The sequence below is a fragment of the Oncorhynchus masou genome, chromosome 20 (genome assembly GCF_036934945.1).
Source record: "Oncorhynchus masou masou isolate Uvic2021 chromosome 20, UVic_Omas_1.1, whole genome shotgun sequence".
NCBI lineage: Eukaryota > Metazoa > Chordata > Actinopteri > Salmoniformes > Salmonidae > Oncorhynchus > Oncorhynchus masou.
Window position 1 is genome coordinate 11,198,977 of NC_088231.1, and position 13,581 is coordinate 11,212,557.

The following is a 13,581-nucleotide window of genomic DNA, read 5'->3' on the forward strand; positions in this document are numbered from 1 at the left end:
CCCTCTCATCTCCATCTCCTCTCTCTCTTTTCCCTCTCCTCTCTCTCTTTTCCCTCTCATCTCTCTCTTCTCCCTCTCCTCCCTCTCTTTTCTCTCTCTTTTCCCTCTCATCTCCATCTCCTCTCTCTCTTTTCCCTCTCATCTCCCTCTTTTCCCTCTCATCTCTCTCTTCTCCCTCTCCTCCCTCTCTTTTCCCTCTCTCTAAACTGTCGAGCGACTGACAGATTCCTGGATTCCTAGCGGCCTTACGTAAGAGGAGATGTCTGATAAAAGACGTGTGGTGATGATAGTCTACGAGGAGAAAGCTGTGATGTGGTCATCTATCACTTAACTGCTGCTGGCCAACACTTCTTACATGTCTATCTAGCGGGGGGTGACATAATGAATGTGTGTGTGTAATGTGTGTGTTATGTGTGTGTGTACATACATGTGTGATATAAACCAGAAAGCACAACAGGCTCTGATTCAGATATCACTGCAGAAGGAGAAATACTAGAAGCTGCTCGCATTCGAAATAAATCGATGCGTATAAATGCATCTTTCAAGGAAATAAATATCTGGACATCAATCTCACAGTGAGAGGGATCTGTTAGTCAGTGTGTTTGATCTGGGTGTGTAGTGCAGTGACACGCACGAGACCCTCACACACACACATCGCTGCTGTGAGGGCTCAAGTTCTCGACTAGTGAAAGCCCTGGGGATTTAGAGAGAGGGATGACTGGTAATTTGATGGATGTGGTGACAGATAGAGGACATTGGGAAGGAGGGATGGAGGGAAGGAGAAGGGTAGTGTGTCCGCTGCCATTGTACTGTGATATGTGACACACTTCCTGTGGCCAGGGGAAGAAGACAGAGACTAACAACGACAAGGCTGTCATTACAACCACATAAACAACAGTATAGTTAAAAACACTATAACCACATGGGGGAAAACAAAATGTATTCTACAAGAACCAATATCACTCCCTAAAAACACAACCTTATGGAACAATCCTTGGATAACCTTTCCGAATTCACAGATAAATTGGTCCACATGGAAAACTAAAGGCAGATGAGCTGTAAATTACTTGGTAACAGGAAATAAATTTATTTCCATGACAGAATTAAAGTAATTTTGGACTGACCAATATAGATTGTTCCAAATACATGCAACTTAAAAGTTACATATCACGAAAACAACTGTGTTGTGGCAGCCTTTTTGGCTCTGTAGAGCAGAAATGCAAGTCCAGTGTCCTATCTGGGTCCTAGTAGGTGGACTAAAGGACTGAAGGACAGGAACTATGTTGTGGCGGTCATTTTGGGGAAACAGAGGGAGTACAGTGTCCTGACCTAGTAGGTGGACTGAAGGACTGATGCACAGGAACTGTGTTGTGGTGGCCATTTTGGGGCAACAGAGCAGTACAGTGTCATGTCCTAGTAGGTGGACTGAAGGACTGATGCACAGGAACTGTGTTGTGGTGGCCATTTTGGGGCAACAGAGCAGTACAGTGTCATGTCCTAGTAGGTGGACTGAAGGACTGATGCACAGGAACTGTGTTGTGGTGGCCATTTTGGGGCAACAGAGCAGTACAGTGTCATGTCCTAGTAGGTGGACTGAAGGACTGATGCACAGGAACTGTGTTGTGGTGGCCATTTTGGGGCAACAGAGCAGTACAGTGTCATGTCCTAGTAGGTGGACTGAAGGACTGATGCACAGGAACTGTGTTGTGGTGGCCATTTTGGGGCTACAAAGCAGTAATGGAGGTCAAGTGTCCTGTGAGTAGGAGGCTGTCTGAGATGCCCCAGTAATGGGGTCTGATTTCTGTGCTATCTGATGGAGTAATGGGGTCTGATTTCTGTGCTAACTGATGGAGTAATGGGGTTTGATTTCTGTGCTAACTGATGGAGTAATGGGGTCTGATTTCTGTGCTAACTGATGGAGTAATGGGGTCTGATTTCTGTGCTAACTGATGGAGTAATGGGGTCTGATTTCTGTGCTAACTGATGGAGTAATGGGGTCTGATTTCTGTGCTAACTGATGGAGTAATGGGGTCTGATTTCTGTGCTAACTGATGGAGTAATGGGGTCTGATTTCTGTGCTAACTGATGGAGTAATGGGGTCTGATTTCTGTGCTAACTGATGGAGTAATGGGACCAATCAAAGGGCCAGGGAGGGAGATGGAGATATGGGGTTGTAATGGGGTGGTTGGGGTCGTAGGTGTGTGTATGTGCGTGTTTGGGGGTCTTGGAAAAGGAGGGAAAGTGGGATAAGGAGAGGGGTGACTAACTGGGACCCAGAGGAGGGTGGGAGAGTGGGGGTGTTGGGTCTGGGTCAAACTGCCAACTGTATGTATAGGGTGTTCAAATGTGTGTGTATATGCATGTGTGTGTGCATGTGCGTGTTTGTGTGTATGTGGGTTTGTGTGTGTGTGTATATGTGTGTGATCGTGGTGTATGTGCGTGTGTGTTTGTGTGTGTATATGTGTGTGTGTGTCTGTATGTGTGTGTGTGTGTGTGAGATGAAAGACCAGCGGAATTCCTTCAGACAGCTGAGACTAAGCCGGAGAGTTGAAAGAAGGCTTAGTGTCACTAAAGAGTCAGATGACTGAAAGAGCAAGACCCCGTAACCCCCCCCCCCCTCCCTCCCCTGTAACCCCTACACCACCGCCCCGGCAACCCGAGCCTGCCTGACGACGATCGCCCCCGACAACCAAACAACCGGACACGTGACTGTACATTCATTAGCTGGGTGTGTGTTTTGTAGCAGCCTACAAGCATTGTGAGTTCATGTGTGTGAACCAGAGAATGAATGGAGGGGAAGCGTTTAACAGCCATTAGGATTCAGCACATCAATGTCCTTCCTTCACACTACTACATAGCCTATATTCAATATCAGACACTTCATTCTCAGACTACTCCTCTGCTTCCCCCTCAGCATTGTGAATATGCAGAATAATGTCTATGGCTATGATCGCTGCAGCTCGTTACTGAAGTGACTTGCTTATGACACATTGGCAGTATTTTCTGGACAGTATTTTATCATTCAGCTTCAGTTTGCTGAGTGCAGAATGTGAGTGACTGAATAAGAGCGTCTGCTACAGGACAGTAATGTCAAACATGTCATGTGATTTCTGACGGTTGGTCGTTGTCTAATGTTTCATAAGTCCAGGACTTCCCATAACCCATGCATTCATTCTGCAGGCCTTTTGGCTCCTACTACAATAGCTACAACTATTTCCAACCTACTCTACTGTTTAAAGCAGGGATGGGATAATCTTTTCCATATAGTAAGTCTACAGAGAGTAGCAGAGGTTATGGAAACGGTAAGTTTCCTAACTCTGTTGGTATAAACTATAAACGTGAGCTGTTATAAAGGAAAGTTCCGTTTAATCATCAGTTTAGGGTCATGGGTCACACATGAAAAAGAGTGTAGATTATAACATTTTAATGAAGCTAAAGTCATATATTCTGTACATACGGTTGCAAAATTCCTGAAACTTTCAATAAATTCCCTGCTTTTCACGAAATCCCAGTTGGATCTTTAGGACGTCGCTACCCCATTGAAATTGAGAATGTTTAAAGTAAGGGTTAGGGATATATATACGGGTTAAGGATAGGTAAGGGTTATGGTTCGGGTTAGAGTAGGGGTTAAGGTTAGGGTTAGGGTTTAGGGCATGGACGTCCCAAGGAGACTGGATAGCCTCATCTCATCTCCAGTCTCATTACTCTGGTAGATTGGGCCTTCACTAGGAACCAGCATGATCTCCTCTGTCCCTCTGTCCCTATTGACATCCAATGTGTGTGCCTGTTATAGACTCCCGCTCTGTTAAGAGTCTGTCTGGGAGGGTATTTATGACAGGCAAATCTAGCGGACGCCCGTCCCTGTCCCGGTCTGCGCTGATCTTATCTCTCCCACTCCTGTCATGGTTGTTTGGTCGCCTCGACGACGGGGCTGATTCAATTAACACGTGTCAGTTTGAAAAGTGGACGGACGTCAAACAGGAGGGTTGAGGATAAGGGGATGGTGTGTGAGGGTTTTGCTACACATTCTGTCTTAACCGGATTTGACCTTCTTTAAGGGCTTTAGACCTACAGTATGTGTTAGGGATACTTAACACTCTCTCATCCCTCTTCTCTCTCTACATCTTCCCCTCCATCTCTTTCCTTCCTCCCCTCTCTATCTCACCCCATCTCTTCTCCCCATCCCTCTCTCTCTCTCATCTCACCCCATCTCTTCTCATCCCTCCTCTCTCTCTACATCTTCCCCTCCATCTCTTTCCCCCTCCATCTCTATCTCACCCCATCTCCTCCCTCCTCTCGCTCTACATCTCCCCTCCATCTCTTTCCTTTCTCCCCTCTCTATCTCACCCCATCTCCTCCCTCCTCTCTCTACATCTTCCATCTCTTTCCTTACTCCCTCTCTATCTCACCCCATCTCTCCCCATACTTCTCTCTCTACATCATCTTCCCTCTATCTCCATCTCTTCCCCCATCCCCCTCTCCCTCTCTATCTCCATCCCCATCTTCCCCTCCATCTCTTTCCTTCCTCCCTCTCTATCTCCCCCATCTCTCCTCCCTCCTCTCGCTCTACATCTTCCCCTCCATCTCTTTCCTTCCTCCCCTCTCTATCTCACCCCATCTCTCCTCCCTCCTCTCGCTCTACATCTTCCCCTCCATCTCTTTCCTTTCTCCCCTCTCTATCTCACCCCATCTCTCCTCCCTCCTCTCGCTCTACATCTTCCTCTCCATCTCTTTCCTTACTCCCCTCTCTATCTCACCCCATCTCTTCTCCCCATACTTCTCTCTCTCTACATCTCCCCCATCTCTTTCCTTCCTCCCCTCTCTATCTCACCCCATCTCTTCTCCCCATACTTCTCTCTCTCTACATCTTCCCCTCCATCTCTTTCCTTCCTCCCCTCTCTATCTCACCCCATCTCTCCTCCCTCCTCTCGCTCTACATCTTCCCCTCCATCTCTTTCCTTCCTCCCCTCTCTATCTCACCCCATCTCTCCTCCCTCCTCTCGCTCTACATCTTCCCCTCCATCTCTTTCCTTCCTCCCCTCTCTCACCCCATCTCACCCCATCTCTCCTCCCTCCTCTCGCTCTACATCTTCCCCTCCATCTCTTTCCTTTCCCCTCCCTCCCTCTCTCACCCCATCTCTCCCTCCTCCTCGCTCTATCTCCCTCCATCTCCCATCCTCTCTATCTCAACGCATCTCTTCTCCCCATCCCTCCTCTCTCTCTACATCTTCCCCTCCATCTCTTTCCTTCCTCCCCTCTCTATCTCACCCTATCTCTCCTCCCTCCTCTCGCTCTACATCTTCCCCTCCATCTCTTTCCTTCCTCCCCTCTCTATCTCACCCCATCTCTTCTCCCCATCCCCCTCTCTCTCTCTGCCATCTCTCCCCCTCTGTTTCTCCTGTTGAAGTGTCACTGGTCAGGGTAGAGGCTGGCATGGCTGGCATACATCACAGCTTATCTGATGTCTTGTTGATGACATGGTGGCCCGTAAAGAATCTCTCTCTCTTCCTCTCCATCAAGGTCCCTCTGACAGATAAGTCGATGATGCTCTTCGTTTGGTTAGCAGTGTTTACATTAACATGGGCGCTAGATGAGATACGTCGTCAGTCAGCCCGTCGTGGCTTACACACACACACACACACGCACACACACACGCACACACACACACACGCACACACACCCTCCCCGATTCATTCCTGTCTACTGTGATGTGGCTTAGTGTTTTTAAAGCTCCTCACTGTGTCTGTACGATAGATAGCACCTGTAATTGATGCGCTGTTGAGCTTCCTGTTTAACAAGCTTATGTCAGCGAATAACGATAAGCCCTGTGTAAATCTGTTGAGAAGGACCACTTAGGTAGCTTCTAAAGGTGAACAAGGCATGAATTAGAGTTACGGCTGTAGGATAGGCATTAAGCTGGAGGTAGAGGTGATGGGGGAATCTGTACACGTGTGACGAGTAGGGGAGAAAAACTGCTCCCTCTCACTGAAGCCACGGAAGTTCAAGGCCGACAGTGGTACTGCAGGCATTATTGGCATAAAACAGGATCCTCCATTATAGTGAATGGAAAAAAATGTCAATCTTCATGGTCAATAGTCCTGTAAATAAAACGTTTTTTCAAAAACAATCATGGTACCAATAATTGCTTCCAATACATCAGATGTATTTCCTTGTACTGATTATTTTAAAACCGCACACAGAAGTTCTAATGATAATTTAGTTGGTAATGGCAGCCTGCAGTACCGCCAGTCAGCCTTCAACTTGAGTTATTCAATGAGAGGGGGCAGCACTGAGCTAGCCTGCAACGTCACTTCCTGGAATAGTTCCAACTGCGTATGTTATGTCTCCATGAGACTCCATCTTAACAGACTTCACTTGGCTTCAATGCACTGTTGAGTCTTCACATAGGAAAGAATGTTGTCACATGATTGATGGCTTTGTCCATTCATATGTACAGTCCTTGGTGATGAGTGTGTTTGTGTGCATGTGTGTAAATGTGAGTTTGTTTGTGTGTGAGAGAGTGAGGGAGAGAGAGAGAGTGTGTGGGGGAGGTCCTGTATGTGTGTGGGGAGGTCCTGTATGTGCGTGTGAGCGTCCCCACGCATGTCTGCTGTTGGTGTGTGTGTGTGTGTGTGTGTGTGTGTGTGTGTGTGTGTGTGTGTGTGTGTGTGTGTGTGTGTGTGTGTGTGTGTGTGTGTGTGTGTGTGTGTGTGTGTGTGTGTGTGTGTGTGTGTGTGTGTGTGTGCGTGTGTGTGTGTGTGCAGTCATGTTCCTACCGTTCTGGATATCCAGTATATGGTGTTTGTCCAGCGTCCAGCCTCCCATGTTGGACGCGTCCAGCTCATAGCCCTGCAGTGTGGCTGTCCTCTTCTCCCACAGGATCAGGTCCAGACACGACTCGTACTCAAAACCCACGGACACTACAACAGGAACGGGAAGGAGGGGATCGGGTTAGCACAGATACTGTTCATGACAAGACTCCAACTGACTAACGACAAGTACAAGCCTAGACAATGTTATTGGTATTATTAGGGATTCTAATTAGTCGTCTTACACAATTACAATTCATCTCTGCCGTCATATCTCAACACCTCCACTCAGTTTGTAATAACAGAACTTTCCCAAACTTGATAATCATCTCCTTACAGCTCTTTTTAAACTCCTATCTGTCTTCAGCCGATCACATTACGACAAACCCCCCTCTGAGGGGGCAATAATGGCGCAGGCCAAATTACCAGACAAACATAATGCAATTGGAAAAAAACAAATGCTGACGAAGGGGAGGTTAGAAGGTGAAAACCCAATCAATCAATATGACTTGGGCCTGGGCCATTTCTAATAACACCCTCCTATTCCTTCTCCTATCTCTTCCTTCCTGGCAAAGCAAGAATACATTAGACTCAACAATAATAACGCTGCAGCGTCGACAGTGTCTAACAGTTTGTTTATGTAAAGGTGGTCATTTTGTATTTATTTACACATGAGAGAAACAAGGGTAGTTTTACACTGGCCAACTTCCTTTCCCTCCCTCCCCAATCCCACAGGACTGAAAATAACATGCCGCGGCATGTCTGTCTGCCTGTCAGGGACTGTGTGAAACAGCTTGAGCGTAGGGTGACAAGTGTGGTTGGGGATGTCAGTGTGAGCACAACCATCAACGGTCTCCAGAAGCAGCTGCACCGCCCGGCTGTATTTTAGTTAGAAGGAAGCCATCTTTTGCCATGACCTTCAGAAAGCTGAGTGTGTGTGTGTGTGTGTGTGTGTGTGTGTGTGTGTGTGTGTGTGTGTGTGTGTGTGTCACACCCTGACCATAGTTTACTTTGTATGTTTCTATGTTTTGGTTGGTCAGGGTGTGATCTGAGTGGGCATTCTATGTTGGATGTCTTGTTTGTCTATTTCTGTGTTTGGCCTGATATGGTTCTCAATCAGAGGCAGGTGTTAGTCATTGTCTCTGATTGGGAACCATATTTAGGTAGCCTGGGTTTCACTGTGTGTTTGTGGGTGATTGTTCCTGTCTCTGTGTTTTGCACCAGATAGGGCTGTTTTCGGTTTTGGCACGTTTGTTATTTTGTTAGTTTATCGTGTATAGTTTCTTTATTAAAATTTTACATTTACATTTAAGTCATTTAGCAGACGCTCTTATCCAGAGCGACAACAACCACGCTGCATTTTGGTCCGCTCCTCCTTCCCACAACGAAAGCCGTTACAGTGTGTGTGTGAAATAAAGAACAATGTCTTTCCTCTCTGCGGTGGTAGTTGTGTTGTAGAGTTATCATACACGTGTGGAAAGAAAACACCAGAAGAAAGAAAAAAAAGAACAGAGAAAAAAAGACAAAAAAAGTGAAGAAGGACCAAAAGCAGCAGTTGTATTTTGCGTGGAACTCATTAGCATATCATCGTGGAGACAGACATCACACAGGCTGATCTGAAGGCCTCAACGTTCTGTATTAGACCAAAACACTTCCTCAACCGTTCAGCCCACACATCGGACTGAAGTCAGTTCTTTGTCAGCAGTCTGTTAGGGGCTTCCTTGGCATTTACAAAGAGCTGTCTAAGAAAAAGGCACATGTCATGTATGTGCTCTACACGGGCTTAGGAAAGGCGGACAAAGGAGTACGCCGTACGTTAGCGTCACTGAAGAAATAGTATGTGTGTCTGCCTGTCACCTTTCGTGCCCAAGAGTAACTGCCCTTTGGGGATAAATCAACCTGAAAGGGACATTTCAAAATGTCTGCACCACCCCAACATCAACATATGTGAAAAGGGAGTGTTTCTATTTCTTGAAGTAACAAAATAGAGGAAGATAAGTGTTTCCAATGACATCATAAACCAATTAGTAGACTATTAGTAAGCAATTAGTAGGCAATTGGTTAACATCACATGATGCACACCGATGACGTCATTTGAAACATTTATCTCCCTCTATCTTTTCCCCCACAAAACATAGAAATGCACGTTGATGTTGGGTTGGTGCTGGAGATGATGAATATGAACATGTTTTCCCTTTAACTCGTGGCGTACTTTGGCCTGCTCCACAGTACTCACCGACTGCCTCTGACAAGCCGTAGACCTTCTGGTTGTAAGCGTCTGTCTTGTCCCAGATGAAGGTGTAGGAGAGGTTGGGCTGGGCAGGGAACCACTTCTGGAACAGACGCCCCACCACCGCCACCATCAGGTGCACCTGGAATAGATTATGGAATAAACTCATTTTCAGACGGGCATTATAATGGCCAGCTAGGGCAAGACTGACTGTACATGTTGCACTCAAAAGGCATTTGACATCCAAATAAACTGTAGCCCTGGTTTTGTGTTATAGCACATTTACTCAAATGTTCACTGTATTTTGGGCTGAAATGTAACACCTACAAGACCTACGGAGATAGCAATGCCAGTCACAATTTAGGTACACCTAAAGAGGAAATCCCTACCTTCATGAGGTTGAAGGGCACACTGGCCTGTGTCATGGTGACCTTGAGGACAGGCTTGTAGCCGGCCGCCCGCGAGGACAGGTACAGCAGGTTGAGGTCGCTGCCCGGGATGGACGTCTCCTCCTGGAGGACCTGTTGGGGGGAACGGGGGACGGGACGACACATCAAAGGAGTGGGTCAAGAAGGGTTAGTACATCTTAGCACACCCTGAGAGGACTGGAGTGGAGAATGTCATCTTTGAACACTTTTCAGTGAGAACATCAAAGCCGAAAGGGTTCAGAAAAGTCTCAGTACAGCTACACTCTGGGTGGTGTGGCAAAGTGACAAGAGAACGGAGAGGTCACATGGGGTCAAGAATGCTATTCATTCATCTGTGAAAACTATTTGGAGAGAAGGGAAGAAGGAAAATAGAGAGAGACAGATCTCCCTGGCCTGTTTTCTCAGTGTAGTGACTGTCCTCGTACGGAAGGCAGTTTCATTTAACCATAAGCAGGGGTTATCTTCTGTGCAGAGCGCCTCCACTGTGTGTGTGTGTGTGTGTGTGTGTGTGTGTGTGTGTGTGCAGAGCTCTGCCATTGTCTATCCACTGTCTTTTCATTAGTGTGATGCTCCAGAAAGCCCTGGGTGTTAGGTGTCTCTGATGTTTTTAGCCTCTCCTAACACCAACACATTTCCCCCTCTTTTCAAAGCAGGGGCCAAAGTGCTCCTTGGCTGGGATTTGGAGGGTGAGTCAGTGAGGGTATGAGGAGGTTGGAATTAAATGGAAAATGACCTCAAATTGCTACACATCACATGCACTGAGGGTATTTACTAAGTCCATTAGATTCCAAAAACCTATCACTCTACACGTACAGTTGAAGTCGGAAGTTTACATACAAAACTAGTTTTTCAACCACTCCACGAATTTCTTGTTAACAAACTATAGTTTTGGCAAGTCGGTTAGGACACAAGTAATTTTTCCAACAATTGTTTACAGACAGATTATTTCACTATCAATTCACTGTATCACAATTCCAGTGGGTCAGAGGTTTACATACACTAAGTTGACTGTGCCTTTAAACAGCTTGGAAAATTCCAGAAAATGATGTCATGGCTTTAGAAGCTTCTGATAGGCTAATTGACATCATTTAAGTCAATTGGAGGTGTACCTGTGGATGTATTTCAAGGCCTACCTTCAAACTCAGTGCCTCTTTGCTTGACATCATGCGAAAGAAAACAAATAATCAGCCAAGATCTCAGAAAAAAAACTGTAGAACTCCACAAATCTGGTTCATCCTTGGGAGCAATTTACAAATGCAGGAAGGCACCACGTTCATCTGTACAAACAATAGTTCGCAGGTATAAACACCATGGGACCACATCATACCGCTCAGGAAGGAGACGAATTCTGTCTCCTGGAGATGAACGTACTCAATCTCAGAACAACAGCCAGGTGAAGATGATGAAGGAAACAGGTACAAAAGTATCTATATCCACAGTAAAACGAGTCCTATATCGACATAACCTGAAAGGCCGCTCAGCAAGGAAGAAGCCACTGCTCCAAAACCACCATAAAAAAGCCAGACTATGGTTTGCAACTGCACATGGGGAAAATATCATACTTTTTGGAGAAATGTCCTCTGGTCTGATAAAACAAAAATAGAACCTTTTGGCCATAATGACCATCGTTATGTTCGGAGGAAAAAGGGGGAGGCTGGCAAGCCGAAGAACACCATCCCAACCGTGAAGCACGGGAGTGGCAGCATCATGTTGTGTGGGTGCTTTGCTGCAGGAGGGACTGGTGCACTTCACAAAATAGATGGCATCATGAAGGAGGAAAATTATTTGGATGTATTGCAGCAACATCTCAAGACATGGAAGTTAAAGCTTGGTCGCCAATGGGTCTTCCAAATGGACAATGACCCGAAGCAAACTTCCAAACATGTGTCAAAATTGTTTAAGGGCAACAAATCAAGGTATTTGAGTGGCCATCACAAAGCCCTGACCTTATTTCTATAGAACATTTGTGGGTAGATCTGAAAACGCATGTGTGAGCAAGGAGGCCTACAAACCTGACTCAGTTACACCAGCTCTGTCAGGAGGAATGGGCTAAAATTCACCCAACTTATTGTGGGAAGCTTGTGGAAAGCTACCCGGAACATTTGGCCCAAGTTAAACAATTTAATGGCAATGCTACCATGTACAAATTCAGTGTATGCAAACTTCTGACCCATTGGGAATGTGATGAAATAAATAAAAGTTGAAATAAATTATGCTCTCTATTATTTATTTCACATTCTTAAAATAAAGTGGTGATTTGAACTGACCTAAGACAGGGAATCTTTTACTAGGATTAAATGTCAGGAATTGTGAAAAACTGAGTTTTAATGTATTTGGCTGAGGTGTATGTAAACTTCCGACTTCAACTGTATTCACTTTTTAGCTCTCGTCTCTCTCTCTCTGTCTCCCCCTTGTCCCCCTTCTCCCTCTGCTCTCTCCCCCTGCTCCCTCTCTCTCTCCCCCTGCTCCCTCTCTCTCTCCCGCTGTTCCCTCTCTCTCTCTCCCCCGCTCCCTCTCTCTCTCCCCCTGTTCCCACTCTCTCCTTACTCCTTCACTCTCTCTCTCTCCCCCTTCTCCCTCTGCTCTCTCCCCCTGCTCCCTCTCTCGCCTTACTCCTTCACTCTCTCTCTCCCCCTTCTCCCTCTGCTCTCTCCCCCTGCTCCCCCTCTCTCTCCCCCTGCTCCCTCTCTCTCCCCCTGCTCCCTCTCTCTCCCCCTGTTCCCTCTCTCGCCTTACTCCTTCACTCTCTCTCTCCCCCTTCTCCCTCTGCTCTCTCCCCCTGCTCCCCCTCTCTCTCCCCCTGCTCCCTCTCTCTCCCCCTGTTCCCTCTCTCTCCCCCTGTTCCCTCTCTCTCCTTACTCCTTCACTCTCTCTTTCTCTCCTCCCTCTCTCCTTATTATACTCTCTCTTTCTCTCTCTTGTCCCTCCCAGAGGTATTGGATCAGTCTGTATTTTCATTAGATGGGGAGGGAGGCTTGACGTGGGTCTCAGCGAGCCTTTGATATCCAACATGGTCGCCCAATAACAACAGAATCAATCAAAATAAAAAACAAATTGAGGGTGGAAAAAGTGACGGGTAAAAGGTAACAGATTTCGTGGCCTGGTCACCACGGGTTTACCGCACGCACGCACGCACGCACGCACGCACGCACGCACGCACGCACGCACGCACGCACGCACGCACGCACGCACGCACGCACGCACGCACACGCACACACACACACACACACACACACACACACACACACACACACACACACACACACACACACACACACACACACACACACACACACACACACACACACACACACACACACACACACACACACACACACACACACAGTGTCACCGTAACCACAGACTTAATTACCATGTGCGACGGGTGTGTTTTCTTTCGGGTAAACTGTGTGTCTGCACATACTGTGTGTGTCCTGAACACACTCTGCCAGTGAAGGGACCCCACCCTGGTCTCCCCAACCGGCTCTAATTACAACGTCTGGCCTAGGAGCATGTTTCTCCTGGCTTTAAACTAACTCCTGATAGAAACACTCTGTTATTACATCTTCTCTGGTGTGTGTGCATGTCTGCTTTCTAGTGTGTGTTTTCTTTTGCAATCTAGAAGGGGGCAATTTTTTTTAACTGCATAATATAATAATAATACCAACTGGTAATTCATTAAAGGGTTTAATGAGCGGAGCCGAGATCAAACAATAAACGGGTGCTTTATTTTGACGTGCCACCCGCCATTAAAGGGGAAGTGTAATGAAAACATATGGCTATGGGGGTAATGGACTGGCGCTGTATCTTCAAGGGAAACTATGTGATTGGGGCCTCATTGCCAGCATCCCGAAGTATCCCTTTAAAACCACCACTCCTTTAATAACACACATTGGATAATGCCATAGGTTGGGCTTGGGTCAATAGTTAGCTACGGTGGCACAAGTACTGCCAATCCATTTTATTGGCTGAAACACCTCAACAGAACCTTTGCTATAGAACCTTTGTTACATACTTTTGTAATGTCATGGCTGTGCAGTTTTATGTTGTACGGGAACGGTGTGGAGACTAGAGAGGCGTGAGTGTGTGTGTGTCTGTTCTGGATAAGGAGCCG

General features: G+C 46.6%; 1 protein-coding gene across 2 annotated transcripts in view; it reads right to left on the reverse strand.

Annotated features, from left to right (window-relative positions):
- Positions 1–13,581, reverse strand: part of LOC135506975 (teneurin-3-like) — a 425,857-nt gene that overhangs the window by 60,439 nt on the left and 351,837 nt on the right. For both annotated transcript variants that reach the window (XM_064926416.1, XM_064926417.1), the window contains 3 exons: positions 9,429–9,560; positions 9,046–9,181; positions 6,777–6,920 (listed from right to left, as the gene is read on the reverse strand). In XM_064926416.1, coding sequence (XP_064782488.1) covers positions 6,777–6,920; positions 9,046–9,181; positions 9,429–9,560 — 412 coding nt within the window. The remainder of the gene's footprint in view (positions 1–6,776; positions 6,921–9,045; positions 9,182–9,428; positions 9,561–13,581) is intronic.